The following is a 26,298-nucleotide window of genomic DNA, read 5'->3' as shown; positions in this document are numbered from 1 at the left end:
ACTAAAAGTACTAATAAGTATTTGTGTAAAAGCAAAAATCTATTATCCTAACTTGCATCTATCTCTTACAGGGTACAAAATAATAATAGTTATATTTTAACAGTATTATTTCATTATTATACTTAAGATTGTGTATAATAAACAAAGGAATATTTAAAAAATAGGTTTTCCATAAAATTTAACAAAAACCCGAAAAGTATTATATGTTTAAAGTTTAAAGTTAAGTAGGTACAGTGGAACCTCTATTTAACAATCTTTTTTAAATAACAAACTATATTTTGGAACCAAATAATTTTCAATTAAAAACGTTTTAATTTAACAAATTAATTTTGTATTCTTTTTTTTATCAAATTTAAAAACTGCATACTTGTCAATCAGACTTATATAAAATATAATTGTGAGTATGTTTATAGTCAAAATGGTACAAAAGTTGTTCAACATGATATCAAAAACTTCTTCAGCAAAGAATAAAAAAAATTTATAATTTACATATTTAATATATTTTAAATTGATTTTTTTATCTTTATTTATTTATTAATATTATACATTGCTATTTACATATATTTTGTACACTAAAAATTAGTTTTTTTTAAGTAAACAAAAAAATATGATTTATTTTTAACAAAATTTCCATTTAACGAATTTTTTTTAAGAACCTTTAAGTTTGTTAAATAGAAGTTTCACTCTAAGTTATTTAAAATTTTATTTGAATACAGATAATAATTTAGTTCTTAACTTAAAATATTATTACGATAATAAGCTTAACTCAATTTCGCTAAGTTAAATTTTGTTATAATACTTAAAAATTAAATTACTTAACTATAAAAGTACATAATATATATCACACTTTGAGTTTTAAATAAACCTAACTGTAAATTCAAAAAAATATTATGAGATAAAATTAATTAACATTTCCAAATAATTAATATCTAAACATAATGATATGATATGACTGATCCTAACAATTATCATCACGGTATTGGTTACACAGTATTGTATACAAATAGTAGTTCATAAAATGTTCTATGACAAAAAGATGAACTTAATTTTAAATGCCATTAATATATTATTATGCCATAAATGTATTTTTATTTATCATAATTTTCTTATTTTTTTTTTCCTTTTGATTGTAAAGAGCTTCTGGAATACTATTTTCAAGCGGCAGTATTCAATCCACTGAATAAAGAATTGTTATGAGGCCAATAAAGTCTAAAAATAAAAGCAAATGTTATATATCATAAAATTAAATGGTGAAGTAGAATTATTTTAAATACAATATTATGTTTTGTTACATAAAGGGTAATTAGTAAATATTATGTTAGGTACAATTAATAAAAAATTATCACATCATATTTAAAAAACTGAGAATTTAAGAGTTTTGAACTACAATGACCTTGGTTATTTTGCTATATACTTGCCTTAAATTAGCCAAATTAGGGCCTAAATTTGAACAACATACCAAACTCATCAATGAAGTAAATCACAAGTGTATTGAATTTAATTACAAATTTATAAATGTTTATTAATTTTTTTAAATTTATAGTAATAAATAAAATACTTAATTAATATTGAAAGCCAAAAAAAAACCAAAGATGTAAGAACCATCTTAACAAAGAACACCAATCCATAAAGCTTTACCTGTAAATTCCTCATAATTGTGCAACTCACAAGTTGCTTTAATTACAATGAAATTATGAATCACTTAAAAAATTGTTTCCATTTATATCATCTTTATGTATACAGTTACACAGGATTATCACAAGAAACACACATTCCACTTTCACCAATTATTGCATTTTTAGTAGAATTAGATGCATGCCTTCTTTCACTGTTCTTCAGAAAAATTATAATAAGGATAATCATGACATCATATTGCTAAGAAAAACTATAGCAGTAACCGAAAAATCATACAAAAAGAGTTGTGGCCTAATGCAATGTCAAAATTACCAATCTTAAAACAAACACACAATTGTTACTATCATGAACCTTATGCATCACATGCAATATGTGGCAAAAACAAAGAATGTCCAGCGTTCAAGTCAGTTTTCTGAAAAACCACTTTGAATGTGTTAGAATTCAATACTCAATTCAAAATTAAATTATATGCAGAGACTATCAACAACATAAATTTTCATATAAATCATATATAGCTTTCACATTTAATTACAACTTAAATTAAAACCTCTTATTCAGGCTTTAACTTTTCTTAGTTTTGTCAAAGACCCCATCATTAGAATCTAATACATAACTATGATCTATGAACTAGCATAGCCTTATTAAAAAAAATATATATATATATATTAAAATAATATTTAATTAATTATTATCAATTTAATTAATCTGCCAATCATTATATATCTATTTTTATTATTCTTGTTACAATATTTATTTCAAGTTAACGAAACTTTTTTTTTATATACACTGCTATGGTGAAGGTGATAACATATTATTTTTCAACCTTTAGATTGTTATAAGTTATAACTTATAACATATTGATTAAATATAATAATTTTTGAGGTATAATAATGTATACCTACTCAATGAATATATATGTACACTACAGTAAAACAATTCATAAAAATATTAGTTTTTTAATACTTTTAATGTGTTTAAATACCTATATATTGATGAACATGTATAACCAAAATTGGTATTTCAAGATATTTGATGAATTTCAGTAATGATTAAACAATTTTAATTTTATTTTAATTTGTTCGCTTTATTTCTATCACTGTAGATATGTCTAAGCACTATGAGATTACAGTTGCATTGAAACTAGGTCTACTATCCTTAAAGAACTATAGGCAATTATTATATCTTATATTCACAAGCTTATAATCAGGTAGTCTCGCCTTCTTTAATCTTTATGCTCCTCATACTCCATACATTTAACATGACTTCTTAAGTATCCAGTATGCAATGAGTAACTCATATTCTTATTTATAAATAGTAATTTATTTTTGATTATCAAATTATAATTAATTTGATACCATAATCATCATGAATATAAAAAAAAAAATAACAATATACCTACTCTAAAATTGTTAAATCAAATTTTTCCCAAGTACTGAATAGAAATTATTATTGCACATGTCAGAACCACACTATTAACGTAATGTTCATCTATCAATTTTATAAGATGCTTATATTTTACACAGAACCTACGGTATATTGTGCTCATACTTACAAGTTACAATAAGTCCAATATTCCAGTTGTACAGATTTAGGTATAAACACATTAATAAATTATGAGCAGTAATAATATGTTTATTACTTAGTTTTCTCGCATTTCTACTCGTCAACTCATGAACATGTATTTTCTATATGATCGTTGTAATAATAATTTATTGTAAATATTGATATTTAAAAGTGAAAACAAAAATATTTAAAAAAAAAATCCATCCAATTGTTAGACGGGGAAGCAGTGAACCAGCGTCCAACGTCTAATTCTAATAGTTAAAATCGTTTAAAATGTTTAGATAACGAGCATTTCTTAACGTAAACAGTAACCAAGCGCATCGGTGCGACAACATAACAACAGCTCTATTTAGTTCTCACTCCTGACTCCTGAGTTCCACACCAATAATGCGCTAGTGTAACAACAACAATAGTCAGTGATGCAGTTTACAATCGCGCGCGGAAGCATTTTGATAACGCCACCGATATTGATAATCATGGACGCACACTATCCGTTTAGTTGGTGTCACTGTTGCCGAATACGTTTTTTTAGGCCCCGTAATGCTCTGCCATCTATCCGCAAATTACTTTGTTCCCGCATTAAATGGCGTCGTTTGTCTACCCGTCCGTACGTCGACCATCTACACACACACGCGCACGCTCGACGGTCGCCATTTTCTTCGCGCGTACATTGCTCGGACGTGCGTGCGACATATTTTTTTTGTACTATAAACAATAACAAACAAAATGGCGTCGCCGGCAGATTACATGAAAACCGAAGACGACGAGGACGACGATCTGAAATTGACTGAGCAAATACCGGTGGAGATGCCTTGCGAAATCGTCGAGACTGTAGTTGATCAGAACGGCCGGCAAATAATTATGACGCCTGTCCAAGGGCTGACGAAAAATGACAACACCACTATGTTGTTACAGACAGGGCATCATCAGCAACAGCATCTCAACCACCATCAGCACCACCATCCTCACCACCAGGATATGGATGATGGTCAGCTTACCTACGTTTATGAGAGTGTCGTACCCCAAGAGCTTTATGCCCAGCCTGAAAGTCCAGGACCGTCCAGGTAAACCGCTTGTACATAGATTAGTTAGCGGTGGACTGTTACCATCTTCAGTGTTAGTTCTCTAAACAGTTTCCAAATTTCTTCTCTAATTGTTACAGATATGTATTGATGTTTCTAATTGATGGTTATTCAATTATAAATCTAAACGTATTTAACATATTCATAGTTAAGTTCTAATGTTAAAGTCCCATGTAGATTTTTTTATGTTTTACCTGAAATCTTATAATCGAAGCATATTTCACATTAACGACATTTTTTATCATTGTACATTCATATTGAATATTGTATAGTATGTTCCGCTGTTCACTCTTGCCAATATTTACTTATAATTGTCAACAATTTTTAAAATATACTCGGCACAAAAGATTATAATAGAATTTGTTATAAACTGTTGAATTGATTCTATATGAGAATTTTAGTTCAAATATTATATTGTTTGTTTACCAATGTAGGACAAAACTCAATTTTCTATTGTGACATATTTTATAAGTTAGGAGTTACCTCTATATTATACAATTAATTTCATGAACATTTGAAATTGTTAACCCTCTGTATCACATTTAATGAAATAGTCATTAAACAGACAGTAGCTTTAATTAGATTTTTTGATATTTAGATTGTGTTAAATATGTATAATTTTTTTTTTAATTATTTAAAACTTATTAGGTAATTTTATTCCATTACCTACTTAAGTTAATTTTTTTTTATATGATTCAATTTTATTTTGTCTTAAATAATAGAAAAATATTTTCAAATAATACATGGTTTAACAGAAAGAATAAACAGATGTAAATAACTATAGATATCTTGTTTAAAAACTTATTCTTCACAATTTTTTTAAAATTTTTATTATCATTTTAAATATTATAAAAGTATTCATAATAATGTAATAAAAAAAAAAAGTTATGACCTAATTCAATTTTGTCAGCTATTTTTTATTATGCATACTTATCAATGACTGTATATTTCACTTTTACATTTTCACACTGATCATTTTTTGTAGGATTGCCATCTTTTATTGAATAATTAAATTTAAAATGTATCTTACTAAGTAAATTTAATGCCAAAATTGTTAATTTAAAATAACTTATCAAAATATGATACCATAAGTAGATAAACATTGTTTAAAAATATAAATTGTACTACACATATCTGTACCAAGAGTGTTTAAAAATTGAAATTTTCTTATAAATATTTATTTAAATATACCTTCTAGCTTGTTAAAAAAATTAGATGCAATCCAATTTAATCCAGCTTAGGAATTGAGTATTTCTTAACAGAATATATTATTTTTTTAATGTCTATTGGTGATATATATTTCTTATAAAATAAGTAAAACTATAAATTTGTTGTTTAGTTTAAGTTTTAGGTTTAAATAAAAAAGTAATAATATTAGGTATATGACAAATTATTAATTTCTATAATTGGTTCTCTAAACTATCTAAGCTGTTGATAAACATAAAATTGTAGTTTATTTTATAGTATTTTATCACTGTAACTTAAATTAATAAAAAATTTAATGAAAATAATTATCTACAATTTAAAGCGAGTAATAGTAAAACAAATTCTATCATCGGCCACAATTGTCACTGATTGATGATTTGCATAATTTTAAAAATACAATATTTCTTTTTATTCAAAAATGTATGTTCACAATTTATGTAACATGTTATCTAGAACGACTAATAAGCAAATAAAGTATTAATAATTATATGATTGACAGAGAAGAGAAGACACCCATTCACAAATTCACAATACCCAATGTTTTAAAATAAGAATTGAATGAATTTAAAGATTTATTTAATTTATGTATATGAATAAATAAAAATTTAATTATGTGAAAATGAAGTTTGCTCAATTTACAATTCATACATTAATTTAACAATGTATGTTATGTTTTAAGTGATTTTCAAAATTGTGAAAGGCTAATTAGAAATTGTTGATTTTCATTAATATTATTTTTAGATTCAAGAAAGAAAATACTGAAGATCATTATTTAGCACAAACTAATATTCCATCACCACCTGAACCAGTACCACTTGGTCGACCAAGAAAATGGGAACAAAAGCAAGTTCAAATTCGAACATTGGAAGGAGAGTTTTCTGTAACCATGTGGGCTTCTGGAACCGATGATGGTATGAATTATTATTGCTTTAATAATGTATTTTATTTTTAAGACGATCAAAAAATAAAATAATTCTTTAACATAATATAGATTACATTTTAGAAGAAGTTAGCAATCCTGAACCTGATCCTGATCCCGATTATGAAGAATATATGACTGAGCAAACGATTTCTGAAGAAATACCTCAAATAAACCTTAGTGATCCAAAACAACTCTCAGACTTTGCAAGGTATGTTCAATTAAAGTTGAATACCTGAATAATATTTTTTTTATTTATACTTTATGATGATACAACGTTTATAGACCTAGTCATAAGTCAAAAGTGAAAAAATCTTATAGTTCAGAAATGATGGACCGCACTATTGCGTGCCCTAATAAAAACTGCTCAAAAATGTTCCGCGATAACTCAGCTATGCGAAAACATTTGCATACTCATGGACCACGTGTTCATGTGTGTGCAGAGTGTGGTAAGGCATTTGTCGAGAGTTCAAAACTTAAACGTCATCAATTAGTACATACTGGAGAAAAACCTTTTCAGGTAAATAAGATATAATTTAAATAAACATATTATTCATTTATTTATTAAACTATTTACTTTTTCAGTGTACTTTTGAAGGTTGTGGTAAGAGGTTTTCATTAGATTTCAATCTCAGAACACACGTAAGGATACATACAGGTGACCGACCATATGTGTGTCCATTTGATGCATGCAATAAAAAGTTTGCCCAATCAACTAACTTGAAGTCTCATATATTAACACATGCTAAGGCAAAGTATGTATTGTAACTATTAATTTATGTGTATAATAATTAAAATATTAAGACTGAAAACAATTATTTTATAGTAGACATATGTCACGACCAAGACCTAGTTCAAATCGTTCAATAAACCAAGTACCAGAAGATCTAAATCAACAGTATGTTAATGTTGAAATACCAGATGTTGATCATCAGCATTTTATTGTTTATGCTGAATAATGTACATAATAACAGTAAGTTACAACTAAATTTTTAAAATATTGAAAATTGTTATTTTATTTTATTTTTACTATCTATAATTTTTAACTGAAGTTAATTGAAAGCATTGGAATTAATATTTAATTTTTTTTGATGCTCTGCACTAAGAGTATTATTCTCTTTAGCAAATCTTAAAATTTCCAATGTATTTTATTTCAACATTTTTTCAATTATACAATATTAATATAGAACCAAAAAATATACCTATTTAATGTATAATTAAGTATTATTCGCGTATTACTGGTTATAAATTACAAATATTACAATTAAATTAATTCAATATCATACTTATTTTATATTAGTTTATAAATTGATTAGAGGTTAGTTTTCATGATCATTGTGGTGTGTTTTTTTCATTATTTTAATTTTGGAATGATTTATATATAATTTTAAAATTCTTATTACTAGCTTAAAAATTAGAAAATCAAAAAAAAAACACCTTAATAAATTATAGAAAATATTGTTAAATAGAACTATTAAACATAAATTTGTTATATGTACATTTGTAAAATTGTCTATAATACTATAGAAGTATGAACATATATAATAAGATATATATATATGTATATACATTTTTTAGAAATGTGCTCTTATAACTTAACATAAAATAGTTATTTTAATCATACAAAATAAATGCTATATGTTTATTTTAGATATGATCCATCGGTTGATTTCTTGTATAAAACGTGACCTTAATTAAACACAAAAGTAATTATTCAACAACAATTTTTAGACCAACCTAATAATTTTTTTAAAAGCACTATATTTCTAACCTTTAAAAATTGGTTTTTGAAAGGTATATAGTTTTTTAAGTGCAACACTTTGATTTAAATAATAGGTAATTATAATTTTAAATCTTAAATTTATATTACAAGATTCTTATACATTTTAAAAATTATTTATATTTATCTATAATAGTAGTGAATTAGTCAAACCCATTCTTTTTTTATAAAAACACTAAATTTTAATATATTTAAGGATTACTTTTTATCTTGTTTTTCATAAATTATGTTGCTACTTATTTGCTGCACAATAAAAATATTTATTGTTAAAAAAAAAATTTGTTTCAAATTCTTAATATTAACTTACAATGGGGTTTTTTATTATCATTAATGCTAATTACATAATTGTAAACTATTTGCTTATATTAAAATGTAAATTTTATATTTTTTCAGGTGTAACGTGATTATAATTGGTACCTCAAAAACACGTGACTGAAATCAAAACCTACTCTAAGAGCAAAATGTAATGCAGAATTTTGTACATATCTACTAAGTAATAAGTAAATTTAGATACATAAAATACCTATTTTTAAAATCTTTCTCATTGAATGATCATGTTGGTATTTAATATGTTAATAATATTAATTTAAAAGAAAAAAAATTATAAATTGTTTTTTATATATAATACAACTATTTAGTTGTTTAAATAAGACTGCAAAAATAATAGAGAGCAAATAATGTGAAGTTAAGTTTAATTTCTCTTTTTTTAACTTATATTAAGAAACTTAAATTATATGGCTTTTTCAGTGATCATGTTAGATAATCATTTATGTATATGTATGTAATATATTTATATTTTTGAATGTAAAGGTAAATTGATATATTATATTTTATTATATGTATTGTATAATATTTATTTTGTTGTCTCTTGTCATGTCTAAAAAAAGTTATATTCTAAACTACAATTTGTAGTAGAATGTGAATACTTAATATTATATTTATGAATTATAATGATTACAACTATTTTCACAGTATTAAGTATTTTAATAAAGTAACTACTGAAATAAAAAATTCTAGTGATTAAAGTGTTACATAATAGAAATTAAGAATTTTTCTTAACAAAACTAAAATTTAGGGATAAAAATATTGAGGGTACAAACTTTTTAATAATAAATATTTTTGTTCCCAATAAGTTAAATAACTTTTAAATTACCACATATATGTTAGAAATATAATAATAAATAGCTTTAATATAAATATTAATTTTTAAATAATTAACAAGTGACAAAATAAAATAATATAGTAAAATTACTTTTTGTTCCATAAATATTAGTATGTACAGAAGTGAAGTGACTAGGGTGTTAAGAAATATCTCCCGGTGTAGGTTATAATAATAAGTTTTTGAACTATGCTAATCATAGCCAAAAGACATGAAACACAGTATAATAAATATATTGACTGGCTACTACTTAATGTGACAATCATATTTCTGAGTTAGATAATCTTTATTCATTCAGTAATAATTTTTTTATTGGCCAGTTGATAAAATGCAGAATGTTAAAAGTTATAGTATTAATGATTAGTTATAAATAAGGGATAGATGTAACTTAATGCACTAAAATAACAGAAAAAAAATTATCATCTAAAACAAAAAAATTTAAAATAATCTTAAAATTTAATTTTTTGTTATACAATTCATGCTCTATATTTAAAAAATTATCTGTTACAATAAGCTAAAAAATTAAACATACTTAACTACAAATCCACAGCCTTTGCCCACCAATAATGATATTACCATATAACAAAATATTAGAACAAATTTTTTATTAAAGAAAGTTAAATTGTCAAAGATACTACTTTACTAATCAGGTACTTTTAATTGAATGCATAAAGTCTGTAGCAATGTTCCTGTGTTAATATAAAAATTAAATTAAATTAATAAGTAATAAATAAAAGTTAAAATATTAATTATACAAATAGATCCAGTTTTTAATAAATATATAAAGCTAAATAGCTTATTCCTGTTGCTAGTAGCTATTACTATAGTTTCATAGTTTTTTTTTCAGAAATTAACAGATATAACTTTTTAGAAGCTAAGGGCTTAAACCCTCCCTGAATAACCACCAGTCGTTAACAATAATACAGATATAAATAGAATGTTTTGAATCACTATTTTTAAAAACTGTATAGGTTACGTTATATAAGAGCGTTTTACTGATTCCTTACGTATAATAAGTGGAATTCAGAAACATAGTTGGTATAGGAACTCCTAACTAGGATGTTATTGCGGTCCGAGAACTTTTTCTCGTGACATTCCAAAGAAGCTTTCTTGACTCCAGGATTTGGTGGTGTTTTCGTATTTGATCATTTACATAATCATATTCAAAAATTTTAATAATTTTAATATTTTGAATTATTTACTTGATAAAATATGTTTAACAATAATTTGTTGTCTAATCAAAAGTGAAGTATATGATAAAACACACGACTAGGACACGAACATAAGCACGAATATTCTTCCACTTCTGAGACAATGTAACATTTAACCTATAGCTCCATTGTCGGCATCTTAATGTTTAAAATCAGTATTGCACGATGTTAGAAGGTATAAAAAGTCTTAACCTCGAACTTAATTTTTGGATGGTATTTATTAATTAAGCTAATAACAAAATATATTTTTCATTAATTTATAATTTTTTATACAATATTATTACATATACTAATATATTATCATATATTCATATGCTAAAAGTTACATAATTTTTTGTAGAGCAATAGCTATCGTGTTTATTACCTAAACCTATGTATAAGATTAGGTGTATACTTTATCAGCAATAAACCAATTTCTATTACACAAGTTCAGTAGACAGTAGACTCGGTCATTACTTATATTATAATTTTCTACAAATATTTTCAAAATATTTCGAGTAATTTACGCTAATTTTAGATAAATAAAATGTTTTTGAATTAATTTATCTTTTTTAGTGGTATTATTAAAGCTTGCAAACATAAATACGTGCTGCAATAATTCTCTTAAATTCATAATTTATTCTAACAGCAATTTTAAAATATCAAAAATACATGTGCAAACGATTTATTAATTACTTAAACTGTTCGAATTAAAATTGTTTCTGTCTTTGATTCGTTCAAAATGATTTTTTTTTTTAAGTACATTTCATTGAGTTCAAACCTAACCATCAGTATACACAACAAAAATGAGGTTTTCGGATTTTTTATAACTTATATTTAAAATAATGGCAAGTAATTCATACAAAATGAGTACTTTTTTGTCAAAATATTGAACACTTACCAAAAATATATTCTATTTAGGCAGCTCAGAACCTTAGTTTTCTATAGACATTTTAGATAATATTTTTGCTAAGGAAAATATTACAATTATTATTTCATTCATTTTTAGGGGGACTTGATAGACTTTTTAAAGGATAAGACCCAACTCGACCTATTTTAAAAACGTAAATACAACACTATACGAAAAAATTATATAGTTTGTAATATATTTTATAAATAGCAGAATATTTACTGATCACTGTGTACTAAATAATATGTTTTTGTGTTAGAAACAAAAAATAAATTTTCACGTAGAATTCTTTTGGGTATCAAGAAATCACTGTCAACCGCTTCTACAACTGCGAAAATAAATAAAATGTATGTTGATAACGGATTTACTTTTGAACAGACGAATATCGCAGTCGCAAGATTATAGTATTGATTTTGCCCACGTAACCGGCGCAATAACTTTAACCGTACAACCGTCCAGCAAGTGGCGACGACTTTAGGTCACGAAACGAAAACGACCGAGAAATCGCAAAGGTCACAAAATGTTCGTCCTTATGCGTGTACACGTAATACGTGTATGATAAACAACAAACACTACCTTTATGGGAATTATATTTTGGTAGGTACGCGCATGATTGTCCGTACGGTGCTGCTCTGCCGTTGAATTTAAAGTCGTAAAATCTTGTGTGCTTATTGGAATTATCCACAGATCCGCGTTCCTATAAACAAACGTAATCTATTAAATTATAGATAGGTTCATGGTATTTTCAACGATTATTTAACGTTCAGCGGGGCACGCTATAAAACGATGGTATTTTGGGAAGGAGAGTAATCATTAATCACTAATATTGATTCATGATTAGTGTTAAGTGATTCTAAACTCACAAAAATATACATCATACTTTTGGTAGGTACCTACTGAAAACTGTCTATGCGAAATCATTTTGAGAAAATTGCGTAGGTAGGTCTGGATCGAGTCAAATAATAGCCTTAGATAATAAGAACATTAATTTTTAATTATACCTCAAAACACTTGTTTAATTATGTTTAAGGTTGAGATATTATTACTTATAATCCTTTTTACTAAATAGGTAGATTAGGTAGGTAGAATTAAACATTTTAAAATTGATTTGGCATTTTGTTATCATTCAATTTTATACGATACTTTTTTCGTTTAAAAACATTATCGCATTTAGCTGCAAATTACGTAATAGTAAGTAGGTATACTAATAATCTGAACCAGATAAAAAAAAAGTACCCAATAACTTTTTAGTTTGACACGTTACGTCGTTGCATGCATCTTTGTAGCTCACACTATGCAGCACTGCAGCAAATATACCACAGCATAATATAATAAATATAATAATAATAATCTTTAAGTAAACTTCATTTACAAATAAAAACATACCTATACAATAACTAATGAATAATGACATAATATTTAACAAATATATGTTATTAATTTATTATATTATAGGCAATATAAAAAATTTTAAACAATATATTTTGAATATTTATTTTTTTATTTTTAAGTCATATTTAAACTTATAAAAATATTAGTTCAATACAATTAATATTAATTTATTGTGTTAATGTTTAATTTCAATTTTATAATATGCATTGGTTTTCAATGTTTTCATAAAACAATAACAAAATATATCATTTAATATAATTACAATATTCCTATACATTAATAATTTTGATTATAAATAAAAAATGTATACCTATAGCTATAGTTATATTTTCTTCAAGAAGAAAGTTCAAGCAGCTTGAGTAATAAATTATGAAATTAAAAAATTTCATTTTCATTGAAGGGCCCCATCACACTATTTTAATGCATTTTGATAATTGTCACTGAAATTCAAATTAAATACGGTGATATAGTAACTAGTATACAGAGTGAAAAAAACAAAAATCAATTTCATAAGCAAACAGCGATAACTGACAATAGTATATTGAATATAGTAATATACTAGTATAAACTCTATAAATTATAACAATACCACAATAATTTAAATACATCATAACATTTGCTGTCAACATAAAAAATACGTATCTTCAAAATTCTAACTACCTAGGTGCCTATACATATATTATATGTATACAATATTCATGAAACTAAAAAAATATTTAAAATTAACTAATAAAGGTAAAACTGCACAAACTATACCTAAGTTTTAAGTTTATGTAACCCATAAATTATAGTATAATATATTTTGATTATTTTTGATAATTAAACGATTTTTGATGAAAAAGAATAATTCGTTTATAATAAATTATGGTTATTTGTTATCAATCAGTAATTAAAGATATTTTGAATATCCGAATAGATATATCATTATCAAAAAATGTTATTCTAAAAATATTGTAAATGCGAAGTTATTACCTCGTGGTACCAATATGTATATAGATACATAGGAACTCGTATTTTTATTATTTATGATTATACAATATACATACAAAAACTGATAGGTTTTGAAAGAGTACATGTATGTATTTTTTATATAGCTAGGTTGATAGGCGTGTTGGGTGGAAAGTCATCGAAACTTTTGTTGCGAGTGGGATTCACTCGAAGCGCTAGTGCAGCGTCAAACGTCCTGTATATACACATACGTATAGCCATCTTCAGGTCGATCGGCCCTGCGTAGTCGCCAACTGGTAGGTTTTATACACTGTGCATATATATATATATAATGTTCGTGAGTATATATATATATAATATGTATGAATTGTATTATGGTTGTTAGTCGTCGCGGCATAGTCCGGAACGGGCGGGTAGTCTTGGTTTCTCCTCCCTGTCGGGAAGGGGTCGCGAGCTCCTCGGGAATTTTGTTGGATTTAATAATAGTGCGGCTGTGATGTAATCGTATTTTGTTGTTTTTTTGTTATTGTTTATTCTTTTGTATATTCCTCTGTGATTAATAATACGATATATATATATATATATATATAAATATCAACTCGCGTATTTTATGATATGTTCTAAGGACTTGCGTAAATTTGTACACCCTCGTCGTTGCACTGTTATGTTGGCCAACAATCGTTACTAATATTTAGGTGGATACACGCAATAAGCATAGCTATCAGGTACGTCACACGCGGGTATGACCGTTTATAATACATGCAAATATGCAATATAATATTGCAAGACGTTTTGCAAATGCTGTAACAGTGAAACATATTTTGTAATTTTTCAATTTGTTTAAATTTTTGGTTCTATCGTGAATCATATTGAATATCATAAATTATAATATACAATAACTATACGAAATTGTATAGCAAGTGCAATATATCATATTATATTGACATATTATATTATTACTTTGTGTAATCTATCTAATGTAGTCACTATACAGACTGCATGCAACATGCACATTTCACACGGCTTATACTTTAACATTCATACATACTAGGTGGTAGAAAGTAGTAAGAGGTATAAAAATATATTATATTATAGTACCTATATACCGTTTATAAATCTATGTGTTCGTAGGCACCATATACATTTATTAAAAGCAATACTATATAAGTGTAAACATTCTGTTTGTCGTTTATGACGTCTGGACATAACTATTAATTATTATATGCAATGACGATCCAAAATTGATTTTAGGGAGTTCGGGGAACTTTTGCCGACTTAAAAGAATAAAATCAGATGTTTGTATACTTACTATATGTTGTTATAGTAATACAATCCGGAATTTGTTTACATTTAAGGCATATTTTGTATTTTACAATATATAACACAATTATAAATTTACTTTTTAATAAATAAAATTGATACGTAATATTTAGTGAGTAGGTACTTGTATTAAAATGTCCCTGTCTTATCAATGAAAATAATATACTTACAGTTTAATTTAAGCTAATTTGTTTTTTTCTTAGATCGAAATTATAACAATTAAATACAATTTATTTTCAATAGAAAATAATGTATACAAATCCTTTGTTTCAGCATTTTTAAATTTAACAATATATTTTTTTATAATGTCCGTTATGTTTATTTTAAGATAGTATTTATTTTTTATTTATTCATGTTTAAACTTTTTAATGCATATTTTTATTTGATTTTTGTCTATATCATCCAGGCATCAATAAATATACATTAGTACATTATTATAATAATTATAATGTAATAGGTATTTTAGGCTACATTTAAAAGAATAATAACATTATTGTAATATTTTAAATATTTAATTTATAATAATATTAAATATATATTGATGTATTATTATATATTGTAATATAAATATCTAAAACTTCTAGAATATATAATAAGTAATAAAAATAACTGCAGTAATATTACATATTACTATATAATTAAATATTATTATATTATATAAAATGTTAGTATTTCATTATTGTAGAATGAGATTATCATTATAGGAAATCAAATACAAATAGATAATTGTGAACCTTTTATCAGTTATTATATTTAAGAAATAAATATTATTTATGAATGTATAAAATATTTAAATTAATATCACAGTTTTACGAAAGCATATAAAATAATAACTATTAACTAATGTAATATTTAAATTCAATATTTTACTCTTCTTTGCTGGGTTTTTATATCATACTATGTTGAATTAAACCATGAGCTGGTATTGTATTCAAATTTGAAACCTCTCGGCTCTCACAAAGGCAATAAGTGTCTTAACAAAATCTAATAAATTCTTTTAAATACCTAATTCATGTGCCTGAACGTCTACTTTAATGATACTAGCATGTTTATAGATTTTAGAAGTCTATAGGAGCCCCAGTAAACTTTAAAAGTAGTTTAGCAAATCCCTAGCTATTTTCTATATAATATTGCTATGAAATGCTGGTGCCAACTTGACAGATATTTAATAATGTATTATATTTTTCTACCATTGCGAAAATTGAAATTTAAAAAAATACGTAGATGAGAATTTATGTAAAATTCCGATCAGAAATGCAGATTTCTGATACTCTTGAGGGTTTTCAAATTCCCTCACAAAAACTTATAGAATCACTTGTGGTTGTAATATTGTAATATTATGTATAGGTGTATATAATGTACAAAAAACTGCAACATTGAGCATATAGGTACTTACCTATAATTTATAGACTATATGTACCTATAAATACCTTTTATTGTGACTTTAATTCACGCATGAAAGTGTATACGATTTTATTCGGGGCTCAGAATATAAAGAGTTTATGGCCTATAGGGCTGAAGCCCACTCTACAAATACCATACCCTCAGAATTATATCGAACCTAGGTCCATTCTTGAATTCTCAGTTTCTCATTATGGTCGGTCGCGAAACAAAACAAATTACCGCACACGAACTTAAGTTAATTAACAGATAAAAATTATGATATAGGTACCTATTATATATTTTTGTCTTATAGACTTCAGCGAAGTATGCAGATTTAAATAATAATATAATATAATATATGATCGACAACATTGCGATGACTTTTAGTATGTAATATATATTAGTGTGTGTATTAATGTGTTATGACTATGTGATTACGATACGTGATGTGTACTTACGTTGCTGTGTACATTATAAATTATAATATATTATGTTTTTAGACGAGTTCACGGGGTCGCTTGACCTGACCCCGAGTACTAAGCAATTCGTGGTGACGGTCTGTTTTGTTATTGTGTATTATTGGCGTCCTATACGCCTTTTACGTTGAGATTAAAATTAAAAAAATAAATAAATAGAAAATCATAAACAGAATTCGCTGAAAAAAGCTGCGCGATCACATTATCATTTATAACACAATATTATACAACCATTATAACCTTAAAGATCAATATTGTAGGTTACTTCACAAGTTTATATAGGTATACCTATACTTACACATCACACGATGGTCATGTCGATTTTTCTCCCTTCGAGTTGTCTCAATCAAATCCGCAATTTTGGCTATCTCGCCATCGAAATCGTGCGATCGAAACCGCGAACAGCTGTCCAATCAAAAAAATTGTGCCCAATCATCATTATTGTTTTCAGTGGCCCGTCGCGGAATATAAAATATTAATCGTATACAGCCGCTGCCTTTAATTTAAATTTAAACAAACATAATATTAGGTACCTATAACAATATAATATAATTATTATTGAATCTGCGATGTAAAAAATAAAAATTAAGGTGGGACGTGCGATTGATGATGTTCCTATAATCCTATATACGATATATCTAATAAATAATAAGCATTGACATACCTAATACGTATGTCGTATGTTTTCACAATTCTTAATAAATTATAACTTATTAAGTACTAAAAACACGATAAAATAGAAGTATGATAATTAATATTATGTGAATAAATACAAATTAATATGATATTATACCTTAAATTTAAAAAATAAAAATGATTTTAAGTACTTCTAACTTTTAAGTGAAACTCAACTCGAAAGTTTAATTTATAAATTACAATACCTACTGCAACAACGGTCTTCACAAGTTCTATTGCAGAGTTCAGACTTATGAATTTGTGGCGATTGAGATTTAAAAAGTTCCTGAAACTGATTCTGAATATAGTGACGACCAGTGTATTCTACACCGCGAGATAGCGCTATATATGGTCTTTCATTGATTATAAATATTAGTATTTAATATTTATAATCAATAATACTATTTTATGACCGGTAACGGCGGTAACCACTGTTGGTTATGACTGACATGAGTTTCGTGGATTTTGTAGTCTGTAGAATGTAATATTTTGTACATTAGGATTAGATATATTCTCGTAAAAGGGAATAAAGACGAATTCTCCTTTATTTATCGACCAATTTAATATAGGAGAAATAATTAAACATATTATAATAAAGATATTTATAAAATGTATTTATTAACAATGTGTAAAAGAAATCAATTTTTCTATTATTTTGAAACTTATTAATAATTCTTTGATTATAAAATGTATTAGTTACAATGGATGCTTTTTTTAACGTCCAGAAGCTTACATTTGGTATTGCGATGTAAAAAAGATGTAAAGATCTATATATCGGTTTATCGTATTAAGTATATGAAATTATACAAGATTATAGATACCTCTCATCGTAATATCAACATTGTGTTTGAATTTCGGAATATTTTTAGATTGATGTAGTAGTAGCACCACCATGATTGGTGAGATCTTTTCCTAGTTCTTACTTTGAACTCATAGATAGATGTTATTGCATGCATGGATATTATAACTTTTTAAACTAATATCTAACCTTTTTAGATTTATGTACTTATGTTCTATTAATGACAATAATTGAATAAACTAAACTTAACAATGAATAAAACTTCTTTGACTAAAAATTATAATATCTCAGTCCTCAGATTATGGTTAATTTTTCACTTTACATTATTAATATATTCGTCAATTATTATTAACTACTAAAATTTTATTTTTTATTTTTGAGTTGTCTATAAAAGTTTTAATGAAAAATTTTGTAGTGCTTATTTTTAAAATGGAAATACATTCTGCTCTCCCTAAATAGTTGTATCAATCCTTATTCATTAATCATTATAAAATACATGTTTACAACTACAGCTATATTATTACAATTATTACCCTAGATTAATATTTTCTAATACAATTGTTAAATGGTATCTAATAATAGTACATATTAAACGACGTTTTTGTATAGTGTTTATTATTGGTTATAATTTTATAATCAATCTATTGGTGTAATCTTTATTATATTCGGACAATCGGACTTGAGTCTTGAAATTATAGTTTTAGTAAGATAAGAAGTACAGATCTACAATTACCGAGGTATCAGGCAGATTAAATATAATAGGTTAGGGAAGGGCATAAACTGTTAAGATGCCGTTCCTTAAAATCTGTTATGAGTGGTTGTTCGCAGTAGGTCAAGACTATTATAGCGAAGGGTATTTTTGAATTATTTTGAAACGAGCCGACCGTGTCGGCGACACTCGGCGCCGGCACCTGTATAGCTGGTATAATACAATACCATTGAACAATCGACGAATTTTAAATTATCATGTTTCCCACAGTCCGCTGATCAATGCATTATTAAACATCATATTGTAGATTTTGCGAAATCAATAAGGTTTCAGGTAAAATAAAAATATTAGTTGGTGGTGAGAACAAATACTCGGATGCTCAATGCTCTGTTATTAATAATTTATATCATATAGGTAACCGATAAGGTATTATTTTAGTCTCTTACTTTTAGGTATTATTATATTCTCTGTTTAGTGGTGGAGAATATACTATTGACTACAGCAGGATGAAATCATTATTTTTAGTTTTCTCAAAAACTATATTTATTAGTTTTTTACTAGAAAATATGTATAATTATAGTCTATTTAAGTGCAAATAGTATCTATATTAAAGAGTGGTATAAAAATAGCATAAATAGTTTAAAATTAGTCTGTATATTTTAACTATTTCCTTGTGTAAACAAATTATAAATGTACCTAATGGTGAAAGACTTCACGAATAATATATAAATTATAAAAAAATAATTCGTAATATTCATTATTTTTTGTTTGAATGGTTACCCGATTTTATTAGTTTAATTTCAAGCGCTTATAAAAAAATTCATCTTTTTGAGTTGCTTTAATTTTGGAAGTTAACTGTTTCCTACTATTAGTTTTATAACGTGAACGTCAAACGGGTTTATCATTTTGAAGGTAAACAATCCAGAATACTAGAAAACTTCATATTTATATATTATATCCGAAAATTGTTTTAAAATCAACCATTGATACATTTATAGGTAGGTAAAATGTACATATTGATTCAATAATTGTAGTGTAATGTATTACATTTTAATACTTAACTCGTGATATAATTTTTTTTTAACGAAAATCTCGGTGTCAAAGTTATTTCCAGTAGAAATTGTGTTGCTAATTAATATATTCCTATCAGTTGAATAGCTGTTTCAAATTTACTAAAATGTAAAATGGATAACCGACAATAACAGACGTAACGTTAATTTTAGACATACTTATTAAAAAATCATATAGATGAAAGACAATTTTAATATGTTTATGGATATAACATGAATACTGCGGTACCGAATTTGGCAATATAGTCAATATACTAAAATGCAATTTGAGATAATATACTTTTGTAAATTTATTTTAAAATGCACTACAACTCCACTAATTTTTGTTTGAACATCACAAAGATGTTTTAGTAATTTGATCCAAATGATTTTAATTAAATCGGTACATTGAAATTTAAAAGTAAACAGATTTTATATTTTTGTTTATAGGTATGTTTTTTTTCTTTTTATTTGTATGTTTATAATTTATAGTAGATAGTATAGGTAATAACTAATAGTTAATAGGTAGCCTTATACGTAGTTTTTTTTATCGTAATGGATTCTCAAACGCATTGAAAAGTGACGTATTTATTATGACGAGACCATTAGAAAGAAATGCGCTACACCATATTGGCATATATTACTGTTTATTTGTGTTTACCTATTATTATGTTGTATTTTTACAAAATTCTTGCAAAATGTAAATATTAGTTTGAGATCATAAATATTATAAATTCAAAGCGACCAAAGGAATGCGAATAAATTAACACAATAACAAACAATTTCGACTATATTGTTTGGTCTGAAAATAACAACGCATAAATTAAGAGGTTGTTTTAAAACTTTATTTATATGACTATAAATATTAAAAAAAAAAATCATACAATTTTTATAACTAATTGAAATAATTTGATTGAATTTGGTAATTTACCGATAATAATTAATAATTAATAATAATAACTTTAGGACTAAGTATATACTTATCATAATTCATAATTAAGAACGTATGTATAATGTATCATAATAATTAAATATTGATTTGTGGCGTACAGTGGCGTAGTTATGATTTTGTTCTGGGGAGATTTATAATTTATTGGATAAATATAAAATGAGGGGGGGCTTATAACCCTCTATTACATATTATATCCGTGATCATATCGTAATATAGGTAATTTTATAATTTTATATTGAGTATATAGTTCAATGCATTCAACTACACCACTGGTTGGTGACGTATGAATATGTTTTATTAGGTGTACTAATAACAGTCAGTTATAATTCTGAGTATTAAATAGATAATTTTATTTAATTCGTTCTATTTTTATTTATTTTACAATTAAACGAACTTATCTATAATTTATTTACCTGTAAATTATAACTATTATTTGAATTACATTTATGATTGTTCATCTGAAACACTATAAAATAATGAGATTAAATTAAAATAGATATTATTTTAATTTTTATTAGTGTAGAACTTAGCTAAGTAGATATATTTTTAGCGATCTAGATCTTAGATCTTCCTTTATAAGTAGTGGTAATCTTATATATTTTATTTAACCAGCTAACAAATAAAAAATTCTAGTGTTATATGCACTCATTGGAAGAGATAGGGCTTAGTCCCATTAAATTATATTAAATACCCCCACCTTTAAAAAAAAATTATTTATTCAAAAATACTAATTTGAAAAATACTTTGTCTTTTGTTCTAGTTTTTTATTTGGATTAAAACATTTGGCCCTTATCAGAAAAATTTTTTAAAAGTTTATTAAATCATTTACAAGGTCATTTATTAATTTAAATGAAAATATAAAAAAATATATACATCATATTTCAAATTGATTTAAAATAATTTTTAGTTAAAAAATAAAAAATAATTCAAGTTTTTTATTTCAATTTACTGAAGGCCTAATTAGCAATTGTTGATTACCACTCAACTGACTTGGTCAAGCCACTTCTGTTTATGAACAGAAAAATTCACATGAATTAGTGCATCCAGTAAATTTATATAATAACACATGCAGAAAACTGTATCACTTCAAATGAATTAATCATTACATTTTAATTTATGATGTTCATTAGTAGCATTAATAATCAATTTTTATTAGAATAAATATTTCACATTTAAGTATATGATGTAATAAATTATTATTATCAGGTAATTGGGTTTTAATAAAAATAAACATATTGTCTATATTGACTATATTGTATGTAATTCTTAATAAAAGTTAATAAATTATGACCACATTTGATGATTCTTATAAAAATAATTTATGCTTACGTTGCTTTTTGTATATTTTACTTATCATTTATCAATCATCGATAGATTTTTAGTTTTTTTTTCAATGTCATTAAAAATACTTTCGCTCCATCAAAAACCTTAAAAATTTAATAGAAGGTTCCACATAAGTAGATCATACTGAAATTAAAAAATTTTAAATATATATATAGCTAATTACAAATTTTTTAGATATTTGAAATTTAAATTTAGACAGAATTAGTTGTTAAAACGAAGAATAATGTTCTAGTTTTTTATTGTAATTCAAAAATATTATTCGTGGGTTTTTAAAACTTTTTGTTAATCTGTATATTATTATTTACTCTACACAGCGATATTTTTCAAAATATTTATTTTTATTTTTTTGTCTATTACAACCTTTTGCGGCAATAAAAGCACTTCAACTTTGAAGATTGTATCTAGTTATAAATTAAATTTAGTTAGTAGTTGGTGTTTTGATAACAATATCCATTATTTTGTTAAATTCAAAAACATTTTTGTGGGGATTTAAAAGTTTTCTATAAATATTATAAATTTTCAAAGTATATTAATTAATTATAGATAATACCTATGTATACTATGAACTTATTCATACTTACTTATGGTAAAGTGGTATTAACTTAAAAGTTAGTAATGACAATAATATGGTATAATAATATATATTTTTATAATATTTAAATATTAATAAAATTTAAAAATGTAATAATTTTAGCAAAAATTAAATCAACCTACCATGATAGTCGTAATACTAATACAGTAAAATAAAATTTTTGTAATAAACTAATAACAATAAAAAAAAAAAAATCATATTATGAAATATATTTAGTGATACAAACCTTCTCTGCTCAGAATCATTTTCGTAAAAAATGATGTATCATCATTGAATTTAAATTTAATATAATATCCATTACAGTGACTCACTTAACATTTACTGTATAGAAAAGCGGTACTTACATGCCCAAACAACTTTTTTTTACTTAACAATTTGACTAGTAACCAAGTTTGTTGTTTCTCGTATTTTTAATACAAAAATCTCATGGTATGTGTAGTTTTTAAAGCACATATTTTAAGAACGGTTATTATAATTATTAAATTAAGGTATGGTATATTGGTATCTGTTGTGTGGTGGTGTAGCGATTATTGCCTCAACCGAAGTTTTACTCAGATGCCGTAACCGCTGTATAAATTCGGCAACCACGGTCAACATTATACAATAGTTTACGCCACTATAGGTATACTATATTTATTGGAGATTAAACTCATTACATACTTGCGAATGCATAAGCGTTATACTTTTGATTTTTGTTGTCGTTGGTTCGCCAGTTTTTAGGAAAATGCGATCGTCTCTAGGCTTTTTACTTAGTGTTCATTTTAGTGCCATTCGATACTCAATTAAATCCTTCTTGTGTTATCATTCATGCAACTTATTACTATAGTGATGTGCAGTTTAATAAAATGTCAGCGGAATTAGTCTTGAACGCATATTTGTGACCTTCATTATTTCTGTTCTGGAAAAATGCATATACTTTTGACCTGGTCTCTGGTAACGCATCAAGGTAAGAGTATAAGATTCATATTTCATATTATTTCACCTATATTAACAGGTTTATGAATTCATTATTATTTATACCCTTTTCTCTTAATTTTGCTTGTTCATACCTTATATAGGTGTATTAAGTAAAAACGTTCCTATGACAACTTTGCGTAAAAAAGGATTAGCGTAAAAAGTCACTGTATGTGTATAAAATATATTATTGTATATTGGATCTTAACTGGTGAGATACATCTGAAAAAAATATATTTGTAGTAAATAAGTAACTGTAGTAATATCCATCGACCATTCTTACGGTAAAAATATCACAATAGTAACACTGCAGCCAACGTCCTGACATAAACTATATAGAATAAAGTTTATTATAATTTATGAGGTCATATAGATATTACTGTACTATCGTAAATAATTAGGAAAAAATTAGTTTATGTCTTATAATTATTTTTAATTATACTAATTATTATTATAAACTCAAATATTTATTTCCATATACATTAAAATTTCACTCTAGGTACATAGGTCGTTTACCCCAAGTCTTACTTAATATATTTTTGGATGGATATCGATATGAGTTATGATTGTCTAATGTAATTTTTGCATTTATTATCGTATTTGATTCAAAGTATAAATGTAATGTATTATTATTATTATTATTATTAATATACGGCGTGCGCTACAATAACACCCCCTCCTGCCCAGTATGGAAACCACGAGAGGATTGAGTATAATGTTATTAATAATAATGATATATTTGTATGGGAATACTGTTGTATTGGATGGATAAAAATGTTCTTAAAAAAAACTCTTCTACACTCTACACGCGTGAATGTATGTGTTTGTTTGGGAGCGAGCACGAATTGTTATTGGGTTCCAGGGAGTAGAACAATTGTTGGCCAACAGAAACCTCGCCCTCAATGGTTTTAAAAAAATGTGCTGATCCCGGACGAAAAATAATAACGAAAATGAATTGTATATATAATAATATAATGAGTCCACGCACTGCACGATCACACGCTTGGTTCACCATCATTTTGGCTGACCTAGGATGTATCCGTTCGGGACTATCTAAAAAGAAAATCACAAAAAATATCAAAATCTAATAAATGTCATTTGATGTGTGTATAAATAATGTGAATAATGTATAATATACTTCAAGTATATTTGTCAGTATATAGTACGTGTGTTAACTGTACGAAAAAAAATTGTACATAAATAAATGTGTATAAGATATTTTAGGGACATAATGTTTTGAGTGACAAGGTCAATGCGAAGGGTAAGAAAAACGTTGATTTTTTACAATGGAACGTTTTTTTGAAATTCAATATATATTTGTGTATAATACATATATTACAGTTATATAGGACTATTTTACAATATAGACAAATCACTCTCGTTTTTTTAAAATGTTTCTTTTATACACGAATACCTACTCCTTTTTTAAATATCTCAAAAGGTTTTCTTATTGTCTGCAGAGATGACAGAAAAAACTCTTCTCTGAACTTCGGTATGTTTCTGCACCCATATCATTTAAATAGAATGACAAAATATATTTATTTTTTTATTATGTGTTAATAAATATTTGTTTTATAATAGATCACACCAGTGGCGTATTTACGGGGGGGGGGATCAAGGGGATAAATCCCCTCATAGGCTGTATACACACAAATAATTTAATCATCATATTATTTAAAAAATTATTATTATTTTTTTTTTTTATCAATAATTGATTAAATATGCAAGAATTAAAATATTATAATATATTGTACAATATTCTCATTGGTATCTTCATTTGGTATAGGTATGTAAAACATAAAACATCGTATATCTTTTACAATACTTAAGCAATATCACGATTTAGTGTCATTCCCCCCCCCCACAATGACAAAAACCTAAAAACACCACTGAATCACACTATAGATAAAATACTGATAGGACTATTTAAGTCTATAATAGATTATTTATTTTTCTAGTTTATTATGAACGTTTAATACACTAAATTATATTATTGAACGACTTTAAATTAAAAACTCCAGTATTGATATCAATTTTATAATAATAGTAATAAACATAAACGCCTTAAGAGGACGCTATACCTAAAGCGTTTCGCATGCAACGACCGAGAGAACGCGCTGTTAGGTGTTTTCGCGATGCGCAAGCACGCGACGTTTAAGCCACGCCCACTACTCGTAGTCGGCTGCCGGCCGACGATTGTGGGTATTCGGGAGCGACGTTTATTATATTCTCGACTTTCGTCCGTTGCGGATCGCGTAAAT

The 26,298-nt window shown here is 25.7% G+C and overlaps 2 protein-coding genes across 3 annotated transcripts in view; both read left to right on the top strand.

The window, feature by feature from the left end:
* Positions 1-3,813: 3,813 nt before the first annotated feature.
* LOC112603902 (transcriptional repressor protein YY1-like) lies at positions 3,814-8,750 on the top strand. 2 transcript variants are annotated; one of them, XM_025352716.1, is made up of 7 exons: positions 3,814-4,262; positions 6,228-6,397; positions 6,490-6,616; positions 6,691-6,925; positions 6,991-7,160; positions 7,232-7,378; positions 8,579-8,750. In XM_025352716.1, exons 1-6 carry the CDS (start codon positions 3,925-3,927, stop codon positions 7,362-7,364), a joined length of 1,173 nt encoding a protein of 390 aa, XP_025208501.1. In that variant the 5' UTR covers positions 3,814-3,924; the 3' UTR covers positions 7,365-7,378; positions 8,579-8,750. The 2 variants fall into 2 exon arrangements, with proteins under 2 accessions (XP_025208501.1, XP_025208500.1); XM_025352715.1 differs by having other exon boundaries at positions 3,816-4,262; positions 6,478-6,616.
* Positions 8,751-14,178: 5,428 nt separating this feature from the next.
* LOC112603897 (BTB/POZ domain-containing protein 2-like) overlaps positions 14,179-26,298 on the top strand; it is a 55,837-nt gene continuing 43,717 nt past the window's right edge. The window contains exon 1 of the mRNA XM_025352708.1: positions 14,179-14,509. The gene's annotated coding sequence lies outside the window, so the exon portion shown is untranslated. The remainder of the gene's footprint in view (positions 14,510-26,298) is intronic.

The sequence above is a fragment of the Melanaphis sacchari genome, unplaced genomic scaffold, assembly GCF_002803265.2.
Source record: "Melanaphis sacchari strain LSU unplaced genomic scaffold, SCAv2.0 Contig113_pilon_pilon, whole genome shotgun sequence".
Taxonomy (NCBI): domain Eukaryota; kingdom Metazoa; phylum Arthropoda; class Insecta; order Hemiptera; family Aphididae; genus Melanaphis; species Melanaphis sacchari.
Note: the sequence above shows the minus strand (reverse complement) of the source record. Positions and strands in the feature narration are given on the sequence as shown.